Source organism: Carcharhinus amblyrhynchos, chromosome 3 (genome assembly GCF_965287045.1).
Source record: "Carcharhinus amblyrhynchos chromosome 3, sCarAmb.v2.hapA, whole genome shotgun sequence".
Classification (NCBI taxonomy): domain Eukaryota; kingdom Metazoa; phylum Chordata; class Chondrichthyes; order Carcharhiniformes; family Carcharhinidae; genus Carcharhinus; species Carcharhinus amblyrhynchos.
Window position 1 is genome coordinate 17,805,668 of NC_137326.1, and position 20,518 is coordinate 17,826,185.

At 42.3% G+C, this 20,518-nt stretch overlaps 1 protein-coding gene across 2 annotated transcripts in view; it reads right to left on the minus strand.

Moving 5' to 3' along the window:
- stab1 (stabilin 1) overlaps positions 1–20,518 on the minus strand; it is a 217,287-nt gene that overhangs the window by 154,430 nt on the left and 42,339 nt on the right. For both annotated transcript variants that reach the window (XM_080181778.1, XM_080181779.1), the window contains 3 exons: positions 17,554–17,636; positions 11,847–11,978; positions 7,626–7,754 (listed from right to left, as the gene is read on the minus strand). In XM_080181778.1, the coding sequence (XP_080037904.1) occupies positions 7,626–7,754; positions 11,847–11,978; positions 17,554–17,636 (344 nt within the window). The remainder of the gene's footprint in view (positions 1–7,625; positions 7,755–11,846; positions 11,979–17,553; positions 17,637–20,518) is intronic.

Genomic DNA, 20,518 nt, shown 5'->3' on the forward strand with positions numbered 1-20,518 from the left:
CTAAAGGGTAGCTTTTTTTTTAATGTGCAGAAAATTGAGCCCCTGGAACAAACAGGAATTGAATTCCTTCTCTGGCATAACAAGGATGGAAATAATGGCCTCGATTGTCCCATTGCGACCCCCAACTTTTCTGGCAGGTCGAGGTGGGAAATGCAGGTTGCTGGCCTTGAACCAGGATTTGTGCATGCGCTGGGAACGCATGGGCATCTCCCACAACCAACGAACAGTCAACAGTCAGACCACCCTGGAAACCGGTAGGAAGGCAGGTAAGTAATTTAAATCTTTTAAAAATATATTTTAAATACGTTTATCAGTTCATTATCGGGAACTTGCAGGTCCCAGTTGAATCTCCCACCCCACCAGGAATGCTTCATTCCTGGGGGTGGCTGGGGGAGCAGCACTATGGGGGTCCCGGCCTGGCCAGTGATCAAGCTGGCCAGCAAACGGGGAGTCTGTCAGATCAGGACCACAGTGCATGCACAGAGTTCCAGAACTGTCAGACTCCAGCGTGAATAGGCCCCAACCTCCTGGGTTTTTAATGAGATTTACGACTGGGACCTCACTGAGTGCGGAGATGCAGGTGAGAAGCTGAACTGACAAAATAGTCAGGATTTAAAACAGTTTTCCTGTGAATTCAGCCATTTTGGGAGAATTGCCCCCAATATTCTGAATGCAAAATGAATATAACATTTGAAAGCAAAAGTATTAAACACACTAGCTTAGATAAAAACAGGATTAATGCCTCCTGAAAAACAGCAGACTGGATTTTAATAGAAATGAATTAGTACATTAATATCACACATTAATTTAAAGGCCTAAATAGCATTCAACAACATCTGTTCACTTCATTTTTGTCATCGTACATTTTTATCATGATGCCGTAGAAATGTTTTTCCTCAAATATGCATTTTGTACACTTATGCAGTGTAATTCATGATATTCTTTAACTTGGGCATCCCCTCACTAATCTCAAACAAGAGAGTCAGGTTCACCACCGCACCTCAAGGACAACTAAACACCAGTCTCACCAGTGATGTCTGCACTGTAAATAATAATGAAATATGATCTATGTATTGACAGTGGTTGAATGTTTTGTAGCCAAGTGAGCTATTGTCCAATACAAAATGGCCAAGTAAAGAAAAGGGTATTACTATGCCTGATGGGAAATGTGGCAATCTTCAGGACAGAGATTTTAGTTCCAGGCTGGGTATATGCACTGTTCTGTTTACTTGCGACGCATGTCTTTGATTTTACAATCGGTGATAAAGTCAACAAGATACTGGACAATGACAAATTTATCATGAGCAGGATTCCTGAAAAGACAGTCACTCTAATCAATCAAACAGACAGAAAACAGGTACAAGTGGAGCCAGAAGGCTGATTTTAAATGCTCAGATAACTTTGGACACTGCCTAAGGTCAGACAGCCTACAATCAACCAATTGGGATGATATGTCTATGATCAATGTCTACTGTAGAATTGCATGTGTTTCAGCAAGTCTCAAAAAAAAATTGAGGTTTTGAAGAACAGAATCAGAGAAGGGGAAAAGGAACTCTCTCCATGCCTGGCCACAATGAGTGGCAGGAGACACTGCTATAGATCAATTAGATAAGTAGTTAAAATCAATGTTTTTAAACTTATTATTGTTGATTTATAGGGAAATAGAAGCATTTAATTGTGAAACAGTGTGAGTGAGTCAGTCTTGTAACAGTCGGAAGTATTTAAAGTTTTTTTAACATTTTTCTAATAAAGATGTGATTTGATTTAAAGATAGATTATGTCTATCAATTAACTAGAGCAAGAATCTTGGTTAACAGCTTCTCAAGGACTGTTTAGTGAGAATCCCTGCCAATGTGATGACTATCCAATGAAAGCATCTTCACTGCAAAGGATGTTGCTCTGCTCCCAGGTAATAAGTAAACGATGCAAAGAAATGCCATCATGGAGAAAGTGTGGATATTGCATCATGTCAGCCAGGTCAATGATATTTGCTTCCTTCAAACAGGTTCACATGTAGGCTTAGTGCGGTGAACCTCTGTTAATCCTAATCAGCTCATACTACCCTCATTCCTCTGGATAATCCTGTACAAAACATCTCAATGTGGGTGGCCTGCAGGAGCTCTGCGTATTTTTGCTGGTCTTGTGAATACTGTACTCAAATGTGATTTTGATCTGATTTTGATTTGATTTATTATTGTCACATGTATTAGTATACAATGAAAAGTATTGTTTCTTGCACACTATACAGACAAAGCATACCCTTCACAGAGAAAGAAACGAGTGCAGAATGTAGTGTTACAGTCATAGCTAGGGTGTAAAGAAAGATCAACTTAATGCAAGGTAGGTCCATTGGAAAGTCTAATGGAAGTAGGGAGAACCTGTTTTTGAATCGGTTGGTACATGACCTCAGACTTTTGTATCTTTTGCCTGACGGAAGAAGGTGGAAGAGAGAATGTCCAGGGTGCGTGTGGTCCTTAATTATGCTGGCTGCTGTGTCGAGGCAGCAGAAAGTGTAGACACAGTCAATGGATGGTAGGTTAGTTTGCGTGATAGATTAGGCTACACTCACAACCTTTTGTAGTTTCTTGCAGTCTTGGGCAGAGCAGCAGCCATATCAAGCTGTGATATAACCAGAAAGAATGCTTCCTATGGTGCATCTGTAAAGGTTGGTGAGAGTCGTAGCTGACATGCCAAATTTCCTTAGTCTTTTGAGAAAATAGCGGCACTGGTGGCTATTGTGGTTTGATAGAAAAACCATAAAATTATATTTTTACAAGCATTATAATTATAGCTTGCACACATATAAAAATACAGAGCACAGCAGTGATTTATATTATTTTGAGAATTTTTTTTAAGTGTGCTTCCAGATAATAACCAGCACTAGGTGCAAGACTATTCCACTAAGTTTGACCTGTAAAATGAAATATATAGTGCAGCCAGTCCTGGGAGGAAAGGTGTTTCAAATCATCTGTACTAAATTTGTAAACTTGTTCAAAAATTATAGATTTTGCAACCTTGGTCAGTGCTTGTTTTGCTGGAAGCACTTTGGAAAGTATGCAGAATTAGATGCAAATCTTCCAACCATAAGTAAAATCACACTAAATAAACCTCAAAAAGTTTACCTAATTTCGACCCCCTCCTCACTTAGTGCGGGGGGGGGTGGATGGGGCAGAGTTTGTAAGGAGCATCCAGGAGGGCCTCTTGAAACAGTATGTAGATAGTCCAACTAGGGAACGGGCCATACTGGACCCAGTATTGGGGAAAGAGCCCAGCCAGGAGGTCAACGTTTCAATAGGAGAGCATTCGGGAACAGTGACCACAACTCAGTAAGCTTTAAGGTATTGATGGATAAAGATAAGTGTAGTCCTTAAGCTAAGGTGCTAAATTGGGTGAAGGCTAATTACAACAATATTAGGCAGGAACTGAAGAATGTAGATTGGGAACAGATGTTTGAAGGCAAATCAACATCTGGCATGTGGGAGGCTTTCAAGTGTAAGTTGATAGGGATTCAGGACCGGCACATTCCTGTAAGGGAGAAGGATAAGTATGGCAAGTTTTGGGAACCTTGGATAATGAGAGATACTGTGAGCCTAGTCAAAGAAAGAAAGGAAGCATTTGTCAAAACTAGGAGGCTGGGAACACACGAAGCAAGTGTGGAATACAAGGAAAGTAGAAAAAAACTTAAGCAAGGGGTAAGAAGGGCTAAAAGGGACCATGAAAAAGCATTGGCCTGCAGGATTAAGGAAAATCCCAAGGCTTTTTATACATATATAAAGAGCAAGAGGGTAGCCAGAGAGAGGGTTGGCTTACTCACAGACAAGGGACAGAATCTATGCATGGAGCCAGAGGAAATGAGTGAGGTATTAAATGAGTATTTTGCGTCAGTATTCACCAAAGAGAAGGACTTGGTGGATAATGAGTCTGGGAAAGGATGTGTAGATAGTCATGTTGAGATCATAAAGGAGGAGGAATTGGGTTTTTGAGAAACATTAAGGTAGACAAGTCCTCAGGGCCTGATGGGATATACCCCAGAAGACTGAGAAAGGCAAGAGAGGAAATTGCTGGAGCCTTGAGAGAAATCTTCGTATCCTCTCTGGCTACAGGGGAGGTCATGATGTGGGTATGCCGGCGTTGGACTGGCGTAAACACAGTAAAAAGTCTGACAACACCAGGTTTTAGTCCAACCGATTTATTTGATAATAGACTCACAAGCTTTCGGGGAGAATGGAGAGTTCTACTCTCCATTCACCTGACGAAGGGACTAACCCCGAAAGCTTGTGAGTCTATTATCAAATAAATCGGTTGGACTAAAACCTGGTGTTGTCAGACTTTTTACAGGGGAGGTCCCAGAGGATTGGAGAATATCCAATATTGTTCCCTTATTTAAGGAGGATAGCAGGAATAATCCAGGTAATTACAGGCCTGTAAGGCTTACAAAGAACAAAGAACAAAGAACAACACAGCACAGGAAACAGGCCCTTCGGCCCAAAAAGCCCGCACCGCCATCTTAAAGCATTTTTCCTACACCTCCCTTGACCCGTGTCTATGCTTATGTTAGAATCCGTCATCAAGGAGGAAATAGCGAGGCATCTTGAGAGGAATTGCTTGATAGAGCAGACGCAGCACGGTTTCGTTAAAGGGAAGTCGTGTCTGACAAATTTACTGGAGTTCTATGAGGATGTGTCTAGGGCGGTGGATAGAGGAGAGCCGGTGGATGTGGTCTTTCTGGATTTTCAGAAGGCGTTTGACAAGGTACCTCACAGGAGGTTACTGCAGAAGGTCAGGGGACAGGGAGTTGGGGGTAGGGTGTTAGCGTGGATAGAGGATTGGTTGTCAAATAGGAGGCAGAGAGTGGGGGTCAATGGGTGCTATTCGGATTGGCGGATGGTGACTAATGGAGTGCCTCAGAGGTCGGTGCTGGGGCCTCAGCTATTTACCATTTATATAGATGATCTGGAGGAGGGAACCGAGTGTATGGTGTCGAAATTTGCTGATGACACCAAGATTGGAGGAAAGGCAAATTGTGCGGAGGGTGTGGAGAGTCTACAGAAGGATCTAGATAGGCTGGGCGAATGGGCCAGGAAATGGCAAATGGAATTTAATGTTCGCAAGTGCGAGGTGGTCCACTTTGGTAGGAATAATGGTAGGAAGGATTATTACTTACGTGGTGAAAAACTGCAGCAGGCGACGGTGCAGAAGGACCTCGGGGTCCTTGTGCATGAGTCGCAAAAACCCAGCTTGCAGGTGCAGCAGGTGATCAGGAAGGCGAATGGGATGCTGGCCTTCATTGCGAGGGCGATTGAATGTAAAAGTAGGGAGGTCTTGCTGCAGCTGTATAGGGCATTGGTGAGGCCGCAGCTGGAGTACTGTGTGCAGTTTTGGGCGCCGTACTTACGCAAGGATATTTTGGCCTTGGAGGGAGTGCAGAGGAGGTTTACTAGGCTGATGCCGGAGTTGAGGGGGTTGAGCTATGAGGAGAGGCTGAATAAATTAGGCTTGTACTCGTTAGAGTTTAGAAGAATGAGGGGAGATCTCATTGAGATGTATAAGATGATGAATGGGATGGATAGGATAGAGGTGGAGAGACTCTTCCCGCTCAGAAAGGACAGTAGGACTAGGGGGCACAGCCTCAAGATAAAGGGGGGGCGGTTTAGAACGGAGTTGAGGAGGAACTTCTTCACTCAAGTGGTGAATCTCTGGAATTCTCTGCCCGTTGAAGCCTCGCTAAATATTTTTAAGACGCGGGTTGATGGGTTTTTGATAAGAGAGGGGATTAAGGGTTATGGGGAGAGGGCGGGAGTGTGGAATTGAGCCACGACAGATCAGCCATGATCTTATTGAGTGGCGGGGCAGGCTCGAAGGGCTAGATGGCCTACTCCTGCTCCTATTTCTTATGTTTATGTTTATGGTACCCCCATTGGAAACCAGATTCAGGGGAGAATAATTTAGTCAGAGAATAATTATGTCAGTGGTAGGGAAATGATTGGAGAGGAGTCTTCGAAACACGATTTATTCCCACTTGTAAATAACTGGATGTATTAGTGAGAGGCAACATCATTTTGTGAAGGGGAGGTCATGTCTCATGAACTCGATCGAATTTTTCGAGTAAGTAACGAAGATGATTGATGAGGGTAAGGCAGTGGATGTTGTCTACATGGACTTCAGTAAGGCCTTTGACAAGGTCCCTCATGGCAGACTGGTGCAAAAGGTGAAGTCACATGGGATCAGATGTGAGCTGGCAAGGTGGATACAAAACTAGCTCAGTCAAAGAAGACAGAGGGTGGTAGTGGAAGGATACGTTTCTGAATGGAGGGCTGTGACAAGCGGTGTCCCTCAGGGATCATTGCTGGGACCTTTGCTGTTTGTAATATATATAAATGATTTGGACAAAAATGTAACTGGATTGATTAGAAAGTTTGCGGACGACACAAAGATTGGTGGATTTGCGGATAATGATGAGGATCATCAAAGGATACAGCAGGATATAGATTGGTTGGAGACTTGGGTAGAGAAATGGCAGATGAAGTTTAATCTGGACAAATGTGAGGTAATGCATTTTGGAAGGTCTAATAATGATAGGAAATATACAGTAAATGGCAGAACCCTTAAGAGTATTGATAGGCAAAGGGATCTGGGTGTACAAGTACACAGGTCACTGAAAGTGGCAATGCAAGTGCAGAAGGTAATCAAGAAGGCATTCGGCATATTTGCCTTTATCAGCCGGGGCATTGAGTTTAAAAATTAGCAAGTCATGTTGAAGCTTTATAGAACATTAGTTAGGCCGCACTTGGAATATAGTGTTCAATTCTGGTTGCCACACTACCAGAAGGATGTGGAGGCTTTGGAGGGGGTACAGAAAAGATTTACCAGGATGTTGCTTGGTATGGAGGGCATTAGCTTTGAGGAAAAATTGGAGAAACTTGGTTTGTTCTCACTGGAGCGACGGAGGTTGAGGGGAGACCTGATAGAAGTCTACAAGATTATGAGAGGCATGGACAGAGTGGATAATCAGAAGCTTTTCCCCAGGGTGGAAGAGTCAATTACTAGGGGCCATAGGTTTAAGGTGGGAGGGGCAAGGCTTAAAGGAAATGTACGAGGCAGATTTTTTACTCAAGAGAGTAGTGGGTACCTGGAACTCATTGCTGGGGGAGGTAGTGGAAGCGGATATGGTAATGACTTTTAAGGGGCATCTTGACAAGTACATGAATAGGATGGGAATAGAGGGATATGGTCCCTGAAAGGGTAGGGAGTTTCCTACCCAGAAGGGTAGGGAGCACCAACCATGCTGCCTGTTAAGTCAGTGCAGGCTTGGAGGACTGAAGGGCCTGTTCCTATGCTGTAATTTTCTTTGTTCTTTGTTCTTCAGCTCACTTGGACTCAAAATGACAACTGTTTTGCTCTCCACAGATGCTGCCGGACCTGTTGAGTTTTTCCAGGATTTCCTGTTTTATTTCAGATTATGCACGTGTCATCTCACACATTTGGGCAATAGACAGAATTACCCCCAAGGTTAGAAGCCAGGGAAAAATATGTGCAAAATGAATAACAAATTGGACAAAAGGGGAAAAGTAAATTAAAATGAATTAGCTTAATACACAATAATATAGATTTAGTTTGACACTTACCTGCGGATCACCTAGATTTTCAACATTTCCGGATAAAAACTGGTCAATCGTGTGAATGATGCCATTTGATGCAGCTTTGTTGCCCCTCACGATGTGATATGTTTTATTTTGAAATAGAAGCTGGAAGTGCTTTACACAGAGAAGTGAGGAAGTAACATCAGTAAGCAAATTGGTTCCTCCAATTGCATACCTTGAAGTTTCTAATCCTAACATTAGTCTAGAGACACACCTGAAGACAGTAATCTGCTATTGTGTTACTCAGCTGTACAACCGTTCAGAGTAAAAAGTCTGACAACACCAGGTTTTAGTCCAACTGATTTATTTGATAATATACTCACAAGCTTTCGGGGTTAGTCCCTTCGTCAGGTGAATGGAGAGTTCTGGCCTCAGACAGAGCATATAAAGCACAGACAGTTTAGAGATTACTGATTAGAATGCGAATCCTTACACCAATCTGCTGTTCAAGACCTGAAGTGGCTGATAATGTGAGTGGAAGGAGCACTGATCACAGTTTAAAGAGATGTGTATTGTCTCCAGACAGTACAGTAAGTGAGGTTTTGCAAACCCAGGCAAGTCACGGGGGTTACAGATAGTGCGACATGAACCCAAGATCCCTGTTGAGACCGTCCTCATGTGTGCGGAACTTGGCTATCAGTCTCTGTTCAGCGACTCTGCGCTGTCGTGTGTCGTGAAGGCCGCCTTGGAGAATGCTTACCCGAAGGTCAGAGGCTGAATGCCCGTGACCACTGAAGTGTTCGCCAACAGGAAGGGAACAGTCTTGCCTGGTGACTGTCGAGCGATGTTCATTCATCCGTTGTCGTAGCGTCTGCATGGTCTCCCCAATGTACCATGCTTCGGGACATCCTTTCTTGCAACGTATCAGGTAGACAATGTTGGCCAAGTTGCAAGAGTATTTACCATGTACCTGGTGGATGGTATTCTCACGTGTGATGATGGTATCCATGTCGATGATCCGGCATGTCTTGCAGAGGTTGCTGTGGCAGGGTTGTGTGGTATTGTGGTCACTGTTCTCCTGAAGGCTGGGTAGTTTGCTGCGAACAATGGTCTGTTTGAGGTTGTGTGGTTGTCTGAAAGCAAGAAGTGGGGGTGTGGGGATAGCCCTGGCGAGATGTTCGTCTTCATCAATGATATGTTGAAGACTCCGGAGAAGATGTCGTAGCTTCTCCGCTCCGGGGAAGTACTGGACGACGAAGGGTATTCTGTCCACTGTGTCCTGTGTTTGCCTTCTGAGGAGATCGGTGCGGTTTTTCGCTGTGGCGCATCGGAACTGCCGATCTATGAGTCGAGCACCATATCCTGTTCTTATGAGGGCATCTTTCAGGGTCTGGAGGTGTCTGTCACGATCCTCCTCATCTGAGCAAATCCTGTGTATACGGAGGGCTTGTCCATAGGGAATGGCTTCTTTAACATGTTTAGGGTGGAAACTGGAGAAGTGGAGCATTGTGAGATTGTCTGTGGGCTTGCGGTACAGTGAGGTGCTGAGGTGACCGTCCTTAATGGAGATGCGTGTGTCCAAGAATGCAACTGATTCTGGGGAATAGTCCATGGTGAGTCTGATGGTGGGGTGGAATTTGTTGATATCATCATATAGTTGTTTCAGTGATTGTTCACCATGAGGCCAAAGGAAGAAAATGTCATCGATGTATCTAGTGTACAGCATCGGTTGAAGATTCTGTGCAGTGAAGAAGTCTTGTTCGAACCTGTGCATGAAGATGTTGGCATATTGAGGTGCAAATTTGGTCCCCATGGCTGTTCCATGTGTCTGGATGAAAAACTGGTTGTTGAAGGTGAAGACATTGTGGTCCAGGATAAAGCGGATGAGTTGTAAAATTGCATCTGGAAACTGGCAGTTGTCAGCATTGAGTACTGAGGCAGTCGCAGCAATGCCATCGTTGTGGGGGATGTTGTGGGGTCAGTACTCAATGCTGACAACTGCCAGTTTCCAGATGCAATTTTACAACTCATCCGCTTTATCCTGGACCACAATGTCTTCACCTTCAACAACCAGTTTTTCATCCAGACACATGGAACAGCCATGGGGACCAAATTTGCACCTCAATATGCCAACATCTTCATGCACAGGTTCAAACAAGACTTCTTCACTGCACAGAATCTTCAACTGATGCTGTACACTAGATACATCGATGACATTTTCTTCCTTTGGCCTCATGGTGAACAATCACTGAAACAACTATATGATGATATCAACAAATTCCACCCCACCATCAGACTCACCATGGACTACTCCCCAGAATCAGTTGCATTCTTGGACACACGCATCTCCATTAAGGACGGTCACCTCAGCACCTCACTGTACCGCAAGCCCACAGACAATCTCACAATGCTCCACTTCTCCAGTTTCCACCCTAAACATGTTAAAGAAGCCATTCCCTATGGACAAGCCCTCCGTATACACAGGATTTGCTCAGATGAGGAGGATCGTGACAGACACCTCCAGACCCTGAAAGATGCCCTCATAAGAACAGGATATGGTGCTCGACTCATAGATCGGCAGTTCCGATGCGCCACAGCGAAAAACCGCACCGATCTCCTCAGAAGGCAAACACAGGACACAGTGGACAGAGTACCCTTCGTCGTCCAGTACTTCCCCGGAACGGAGAAGCTACGACATCTTCTCCGGAGTCTTCAACATATCATTGATGAAGACGAACATCTCGCCAGGGCTATCCCCACACCCCCACTTCTTGCTTTCAGACAACCACACAACCTCAAACAGACCATTGTTCGCAGCAAACTACCCAGCCTTCAGGAGAACAGTGACCACAATACCACACAACCCTGCCACAGCAACCTCTGCAAGACATGCCGGATCATCGACATGGATACCATCATCACACGTGAGAATACCATCCACCAGGTACATGGTAAATACTCTTGCAACTTGGCCAACATTGTCTACCTGATACGTTGCAAGAAAGGATGTCCCGAAGCATGGTACATTGGGGAGACCATGCAGACGCTACGACAACGGATGAATGAACATCGCTCGACAGTCACCAGGCAAGACTGTTCCCTTCCTGTTGGCGAACACTTCAGTGGTCACGGGCATTCAGCCTCTGACCTTCGGGTAAGCATTCTCCAAGGCGGCCTTCACGACACACGACAGCGCAGAGTCGCTGAACAGAGACTGATAGCCAAGTTCCGCACACATGAGGACGGTCTCAACAGGGATCTTGGGTTCATGTCGCACTATCTGTAACCCCTGTGACTTGCCTGGGTTTGCAAAACCTCACTTACTGTACTGTCTGGAGACAATACACATCTCTTTAAACTGTGATCAGTGCTCCTTCCACTCACATTATCAGCCACTTCAGGTCTTGAACAGCAGGTTAGGTGTAAGGATTCGCATTCTAATCAGTAATCTCTAAACTGTCTGTGCTTTATATGCTCTGTCTGAGGCCAGAACTCTCCATTCACCTGACGAAGGGACTAACCCCGAAAGCTTGTGAGTATATTATCAAATAAATAGGTTGGACTAAAACCTGGTGTTGTCAGACTTTTTACTGTGTTTACGCCAGTCCAACGCCGGCATACCCACATCACAACTGTTCAGATACAGAGGGAGTCAAAGTATTATACAACGTAAGAGCACTGGAGTAAAGGGACATGAAGGAGGTAGCCTGCAGCTGGGAATAAATAAGGGTGGCATGGGTGGCACAGTGATTAGCACTGCTGCCTCACAGCACCAGGGACCCAGGTTCAATTCCAGTCTCGGGTCACCGTTTGTGTGGAGTTTGCACATTCTTCCCGTGTCTGCGAGGGTTTTCTCTGTGTGCTCCAGTTTAGTTTCCTCCCACAGTCCAAAGATGTGTGGGTTAGGTGGTTGGCCATGCTAAATTGCCCCTTAGTGTCAGGGGCATTAACCAGGTAAATATGTGGGGATACGGGGATAGGGCCTGGGTGGGATTGTTGTCAGTGCAACTTGATGGGCCAAATGGCGTCCTTCTGCACTGTACAGTTTCTATGATTCCATGAATTACTAGAGACTGCCAGAGGTGATTATATCTTTGAGTGCCTCCTCATTTAGCAGACACTGAGCGGGGTTTTTATTTGAAGTTAATTAATCATACAGTCCTAATCTAACAGTGAAATACTTCATATGTTAAAACATATGCAATTATTCCTATGATAAGTCAAATTTACAATATTCAAAATCAAAGATTGCACGATAAATGCTACCTTATCTTTCTTGTTCACTTCAATTGGATCACCAGCCAACGTTTCAAAGGTTGTAGTATTTTCAAAGTCCTCCAGCAGCAGAAGACCAGGTATAATGTGCTGTTTGCATGAAAACTTGCTTGTTTCAATTACCTTAGTGGGATACAACACAGTTAGAAAATGAAAATGCTATCAAAAATAGAACCATAACAAGTTTGATACCTGGTAATGCCAGTGATGTCTTTTTTTGGGCCTTGGTTGGCTAAAATTGATTTTGGAACTAGTGTTCAGCCAGTCAGAGGATTCATTTCTTCAATATTGTTCTCATAATCCAGGGAGGATCATGCAAAACTAGCATCAGAATGACTTCATAGGCTAGTTTTCTTATTGAGTGTACACCAAGAAAATGCTACCAGTTATATTTTTTAACAAAAAGTGTTTGGGGGTGATTACAGTAGAGCGCTTTGGATTGAAGTAAATTAAAAATAATAAAATTCATAAAGAGAGACCTGCAAAGAAATTGGAAAAGGAAATAATGTATGTTATATTTGTTTTGGTTGAATTGAATTAGCAATGTAGTAATAAACATGGGTTTGAATACTTTGGTCATGAGGTAAATTTATTTTCAAATACTGTCCAGCCCAAGGAGCCTGGAATTTCCTAGTGCACAATGCTAGACTCAAAGGGATATTGGAAAAGAATGTTCCTGTTTTTCCTATGCTTATGTTTAAAATGGAGCTTCTGGCTATTCACATGAAAATAATTTAATATTGAACAGAATAAACGCTCCTTGAAACACCATCCTCTGGAATGTGCCTTTTGAACAAACAAATATATGCCTCTGCCCTAGGATAAGTTTTTACGTGCTTAAGTATTAATGAATGCAAATTAATAGGAATGAGTGTTAAATGGAAAGCTGGATGTGCCCACAATGCAGCAGGTTCTGGTTTATTTGCAAAGTCCTAGATGTGATGTGATCCACTTGAGAGCACTCAGAACCCAAATATGCCAAAGGTGACTCCCATCTAAAGCATAGAGGATTCAAGATTATTTTCACTTGCACTGATTTTTTTTTTCACTTTTCAGAACCACGTTCAAAATTGAATTCATCTGTAAATGGGCCAACACCATTAGAAAGTAAACATGAAATTAGATTGAAACAACTGAGCAAGTTGCTACCATCTTTCAAATTAGGTGGTTAAAAAATTCAAGATGTTTGATATCAAATAGCAAATGGTACAATATTACATTCACACAGAGGTTGTCAATCTCTTACTGTAGTTAGAGTACTTCATGCAGATAAGTATGAATGAATCACAGAGTACAGATAAATAGAACTCTAAAAATGAAAGAGAGGGTACACAAAGAGCATAAAAATAAATGGAATTTAGTGATACAGAGATTGAATATTGCTGAGAAGAGAGACATGTTGCCAAAGTTTTTCATCTTGCACTCATCAGGACAAATGTAAGAATGCCAAATTTCAAGTGGGAGAAAAGGTGTAACGTAAAATTGCTGTGATCATGAATGTTTCTTTGTTCAGTAATAAAAATCAAACTCTGAACATTATGGACTGAATAGAGATGTCAGAAAGTCTTTTTTAAGACTTTTGTAAGACATTTGTTGGGCCATGGTTGTCATGGAGAACAGGATATTTATTTAAGGAATGGAATTTTAGAACCACAGAGAGGGCACATGAAAAAATTACCAAAGGTCATAGTTATGAAAGCAGATTTGAAAAACATTTTTCTTCTCCAGGATCACAAGGAGGATCCAATAAGGGTTTTCAACATTCTTTTAGGATTTGAAAGCAGTCACAGTGACAGTGTGATGATCCTTGACCTCAAAGCAGCACAGTAAGGAACATTTGTAATTTGTTTTAAAGATCTGTGGAATCTGTAGTTGTTTTTAAGAATGTTGGAGATGGAGTTTTAAGAGTTTGCATCATTCGCAAAGGGATCAGTTGTTAGGGTGACCACATTTCCAAAACACATTGACCAGCTCCCAGTAATATGGAATTTCACATTAAGGGGATACGGGAGTCTGTGTGATTGTGACCTGCTCCACTGTAGCACTGAGCTGTTTCTTCTCAACCCCTGCAAATTGGTACTTTTACTGGGAGTTGTACCATCCGCCACACATCCTCAGCCATCAGTTAGCTCAAGTTTGTGAAGAGACATGGTCAGCACCACACTTAGGAGAGTGGCCCAGACAGAGCTCCTGGAGAGCACACCTGCTCTGCTGTGAATCATCCTTGAGTGTGTCTCCAGCTCTGCTGCACCTTCTTGCTTTATATTCCAGTTGCATTCATATGTTGCTGCTGCCTTGTTGCCACTGGCAAAGTTCAAGTTTGTCCGAAAAGGGAAAAACTGAAATCCAGGATATTTGAACAATTTTGAGGAAATTGTCAAAACTTTGGGACATTTAATAAAATCCGAGACTGTCCAAGCAAAACCAGGACATCTGGTCACCCTAGCAACTGTAATTTTATTGTGCAATAAGAAATACTGACCCATGTGACCTGGCAATCCTTAACCTGGAAGCAGTACCAAAAGGAAGTTAAGAAAAAAACCATATGGCTGGCAGACTCAAAGAAGAGTTGGAGAGCTCGTGAGTTAAAACACAGCTGCAGACCAAAAGGCGGAATTTTCCCATCATAGCAGGCGGGTCAGGAACATGCAAAGGTGTGTTGACCTCAGGTGGGATTTTCGGTCTTGGGGTGAGTGTAGCCAGAAAATCCCGCCCAGAGAGAAGGCAGACAGAGACAGAAAGAGGAACAGAGAGAATCCTTGTGAGAAGCAAGTTGCTCTCGGGAAGCGACAGGAACTTTGGACATGCTGGGTGAGCTGACTAAAAATGCCTGGAAAGCTTTCTGAATGTCTTAAAGATGATAAAGAGGTGGGTATTTCCCAGAAGTGGACAAATAGTGAACCAGGATGTTATTGGTTGGTTGAAAAGGAGCTCTTGAAAGCCACACCATTAGAATTGTCATGACCCAAAGGAGAGATGGTCCATAGAAGTGTACCTTATCATTGTACCAGTATTTGCAACATTTAGCAATTACACTGTTAGGCCAATTGCACTTTTGCCTTGTTCCATTGGGGAGGCAATAGTCTAGTGGCATTATGGCTAGACTATTAATACAGAAACTCAATGAATGTTCTGAGGATCTGAGTTTGAATTCCAACATGACAGATGGTGGAATTTGAATTCAATAAAAAATACCTGGAATTAAAAGTCTACTGATGAGCACTGTCGGAAAAAAAAAATCTGGTTCACTAATGTCCTTTAGGGAAGGAAATCTGCCATCCTTACCTGGTCTGGCCCACATGTGACTCCAGAGCCACAGCAATGTGACTAACTCTCAACTGCCTTCCAAGGGCAAATAGGGATCGGCAAAAAATGCTGGCCAGCCAGCAATGCCTGTGTCCCACGAATAAATATAAAAAAGACAGGTGATGATCATTAGCTCAACTATAAATGGACACAGCTGGAATGAGGGGGCAGTGAGGTGTGGTGTGGGAACAGGAAAATGCTGACACTCTGCCAAGCTGCTCTGAGAATAAACTTGCTGAAGGTGAAATGCAATCTTCAGACTTATTCCTTCACCATATGTAATTACTGAAGTTAACATGCCTTGCTGATGATAATTGAGACTTGCTTGTGTGAATAAAGAGCAGTATATTGTGTAACTGTGCGGCTATGTAGTGTGATTATTGTGTAGAAGTGATGTAGGTACTTGTGTTCTTGTAAGACATCCCCATTCTATTCACTATTTAAAACTAAATTACCTTTTTTATTTGAATTATCATTTGCCAGTTATTTCATGCTTAATTTGTATTGATTCTGATTTGTGTTAAAGTCACAAAAAATGAAACTTTGTTAGTAATTTTTAATTTGGGAATAGTATTTCTGGTGATTCTGCTGACTTTTTTATTTGGGTTCCCCATAGGAATCAGAACAATATTGTTTCCACTGGTTAGTGAAACAATATCAAGTATGTAAATTCTGAATAATCACTATAAAGAATAAATGAGCAAGTTAGACGATTTTTTTCATGTACAGTAATCTAGAATAAAAGTTATTGAGACAAATTGCAAATGGAATAAGACAAGTAGTTGAAAAGGCAAAATATACAAAGGGTGTGGAGATAAATTGTTTAGACAGCTCCAGTTGAAAATCTGGCTGTTCAGCTTATTCCACATAGATAGTACTGAATCATAAGGAGCTTTTGAACTTTGAACTGCTGACCACCTGTTTTCTTCTTGAAAAATATGATCAACAATTCAAAATCAGTTGGGGTTCTGTAGGGCCTGTTTACAATGTCTGAATCAACTTTCAAGCAGTCCTTTGCATTAGTGTCCAGCACTTCCATCCAAAAGAAGCAAAAAGCTGTTTAGTCCTGGGGTCTTGCAATATTCACTCACCTACAAAAATGTTAGTAGGACTCAAATCTGAAAGTGATTAAGGCCAAATGGCTGTGAGGTGAGGTGGACACTGCTAATATCACATCTAAGTTCTTAGTTCATTAATTTTTTTTTTACATGATGATGGAGGTAAAAAAAAACACAGGATTGTGCATGGAAATATTGGGCTTTAAACTTTTTAAAGACTTGAGGATTTTTTTTCAAATCAACAAGCAAGCTAAAGATGGCTGGAGATGTATGCTGGAATTCTATCACCCCGCCCGCTGTGGGAATTGAAGTGGGTGAGGGAAAGACAATGGGAGGCTCCATTGACCTCGGGTGGGGTTTTCCGGTCTCAGGTCGAGCAAAGCTATAAAATCCTGCCCATAAAGTCAGTGACTGGGTGATTCTCCAGACAAGGTACCTCTACAGCATCAGAAACTGATTACCATCTCTGGCAAATGGACATCTCAAGAGATTCTGTGAATAATGCCTAGACAGAATTGTGGATTCACCTTCTCAGACAGAATATGCAAAGAATGATTTAAGAATCAGTTAAATGCTGCCTCAGTGCTTGTTTGTCTTTGTTCTGTGAACCAAGTGCTGGAAGTTCAACAGAAGAAAAAGCCAGCAAGCACTCATTCTCGAAAGCGGATTTTCTTTAAATTAAATTTTGTTGCTACCAATAGACAGGTTGAAAAAGTTCATTCCTCCTCACCCAAATGTGTAACAATTTGGGGGGTACCCCAGCCAGATGGTGAGGGGGCTTGCCCTGATCAACAATTTTTGGGAACCTCACCTGCGTGGATATATTTCAGATCAGATGGTTGTGTGTTTATTCTTATGGAGAGATGTTACAAAGAGGCTTCTAAATATAACATTACACATTCATAAATATGAAATATAACATTTTTTTTTAATAAAAATCCTCCTCTTTTTATCTACCTCCTCCCTGCTTTAAATGTTAGACAAGGATACAGCCAGCATAATGAAGTGGAACTCCAATGCCTGACTGCATGAGTGCAATACAGATCAGTCTCTCAACATTACAGAGTTCTCAAACTTGCTAATCCCCTGTTTGTAACAGGGTCCTGCAACACACACTGAATACTTTCACAAGACCCAAAGCCAACTGAGTTATCCCACAATGTGCAATGACACTCTTCCATCCATGAAGTTACAAAGCATCTGACTAGGGAAGACCTGGACTTGTGTAGCTACAATTCCAAGAATGTCAAATAGAATTTTTCTAAGAGAACCTTTTTGTGTTTAAAAGAGGAAAGCATTTTCAATTTGTCTATCTGCTATCCAAAGTAACTAACCTGGTTGTTTTTTAGTTTCTTGACCAGAGGAAGAAAGACTGTAAAAGGTCCCATTTTACTCAATGTTAATGAGCATCCATTATCTGAAAAGATTAAAAAGAAACTTTTAGGCAGAACATAGTCAAAAATCTCTTCTTTCAAAGTAAATTAATCTGATTTAATATGGATGAGAATTAGAAATAGAACATTATTACAAAATTATTTTTGAAGCAACATAGGCCTGGATTTTCCTGTCAAAGCAACAGCGAGGCTAATGGCACCCACTAATATTTATGTGCAGCTAGTACAACAGCTTCGGGTGAAAATCCATAAGTTGCTGCCTGGGTTGTGCTGCTCCAATGCTAACTTCGTGAAAATACCACATCACTTCTGGTTCCCTCACCATTATGTGGAGATGCCGGCGTTGGACTGGGGTAAAACAGAAAGAAATCCCACAACAGCAGCTTAAAGTCCAACAAGTTTATTTGTAGCAAACGCCCCAAGCTTTCGGAACAGGCTGTCCCTTCGTCAGGTGGCAGAACTCTACAAATAAACTTGTTGGACTTTAAGCTGGTGTTGTGGGATTTCTTTCTCCCTCACCATAGGCACACATTGAATGAGATAAGGATTTTGTACTTGCATGGTATATGTGAACTAATCTCACGACAGAACATTAAATCAAAATCATTTTAAGTCTAAGGTCAGGATTTTCCAGTCCCTCCTCCTGATGGAATCTTACAGTCTCATTGAAGCCAAGTAATTTAAAGTACAAATTGTGTTGAGTGCAGACCTTAACGAAAGGTATAGAACATCCCCAAATCAAGCGCCAGAAGGGAAAGGAGACCACAGGGTGAGGGTGACAATATCATGGAATCATAAAATCATAGAAGCCTACAATGCAGAAGGAGGTCATTCAGCACATCAAGCCTGCACCGACAATAACCCCTTCCCGGCCCTATCCCTGTAACCTCACATATTTATCCTGTTAATCCCCCTGACTCTAAGGGGCAATTTAGTATGGCCAATTAATCTAACCTGCATATCTTTGGGCTATGGGAGGAAACTGAAGCATCTGGAGGAAATCCACACAGACACGGAGAGAAGGTGTAAACTCCATGCAGCCAGTCAGATGCCAGCAAAACACAAGGGCTCAGATCATGTCAGTACAATAAGATGCACAAGCTGCATTTAGTGCAGAAGTAAGAGGCTGAGAAGCAGCCAAAAGGCTTAAAAATAGAATATTCTGAAAGTGCTGACACTATGCCAAAATTGCAACAGAAGGTAGCAGCGTGGAGCAAGCAGATGCCTGTGAATGAAGGAAAGTTATCAAGTTATTCCACAGGAAAAATGTTTGCATCAAAATTGTGGTCGTACTCAAATAGAAATACAGCCAGGCACAACAGCAGGCAGAAAATGTACTCAAAGAAACTGCTACGCTAAGATGCTGAAGAATCAACACATGACCCTAGGAAAAAAATGAAGAGTTAGAAAGATGGTGGATACTATTTCAGAAAAAGCTGTGTTGTAACCATTGGTGGCAAAAAAAAAGCAATGCAATGAATTGCAGCATGAGTTGGAAAGAGGTCAACAAGAACACTTGGAAGAGTATCCTTCATGACCAAATGCAAAAGCACAAGCACTTCAACAACATGAAGAAATGAAGACTGTCGTGAAGAGCAGAAGAGTTAAAAGGACTCTGCCGAATCACAAGAAAACTCAAGACAAACAATTGAACTTCACAAAGAAACGGAAAACCTGTTAAAAGACCTTTGCATGCTCCAAAGATCTTTCAGGTTACAGCTTGGTTCTCTGGAAAATCACTAATGGAAGCAAAATGAATTTTCATGTCACTCTGAATGACTGACAGAATTAGTTGGCAGTTAAGACTCGACATTGTTAAATATTCCAGGAGGAAGCCAAGAGATACAAGAAGAAAACCGCACAGCTGAACATATTTGGAAGAAAACTTGGAAAAACATTACATTTTCGAAGATATATATGAAGAAATGAAAAGTAAGTTTGTTAATGCAATGCATGAAAAAGAGGAGCACATGGCAAAAGTGATAAAGTACGCAGAAGATGAATTGCAAAGTGAGAGAAATTGAAGGAGGCAAAGGGAAAGATGAAGAATTTGTTTACAGGGCAACAAAAATGAGAAAACTTGGAGCTTCAATTCAACAGTGAGGGAAAAGTCTTATCTATGACTTCAGGAAAAGAGGAGGCATTGAAGGGCCTTTCCAAGTTGTGAGCAGATACTGAAGCCATGAATAATACAATTACAGCAGTGGAATGAGTAAGTACAGACTTCACCAGAAGAAGGCCTAGCCAACAGGAATACCAAAATGAAGGACAAGGACAAATTTTGCTGCAATGCGAAAGAGAATCATAGAATCCCTACAGTGCAAAAGGAAGCCATATGGCCCATCAACTGTGCACCGACAAAAATCCCACCAAGGGCCCAATACCCGTAACCCCACATATTTACTCTGCTAATTCCCCTGACAATAAGAGGCAATTTAGCATGACCAATCCTATTAATCAGCACATCTTTGGAGCGTGGGAGGAAACCAGAGCACCTGGAGGAAACCCACGCTGACACAGGGAGAATGTATAAACTCCACTGAGACAGTGACCCAAACTGGAATTGACCCTAGGTCCCTGACACTGTGAGGCAGCAGTACTAATCACTGTGCCACTTTGCCACCCATAAGAAGACAGATCCATACTCAGTGGAGTTTCGAAGAGAGAGGTGATCTCATTGAGACAGAGTATTCTGGGAGCTTGATAGGGTAGATGCTGAGAGGTTGTTTCCCCTATGGGAGATCTTAAGACCAGAGGGCATAATCTGAGCAAGGGAATCACCCACTAATGACAGAGATGAGGAAGATTTTCTTCTTTCAGAGGGTAGTGAATCTGTGTAATTCTTTACCATAGAGAGCTCTAGAGGCTGAGTCATTAAGTATCTTCAGTGTTGAGATAGACAAAT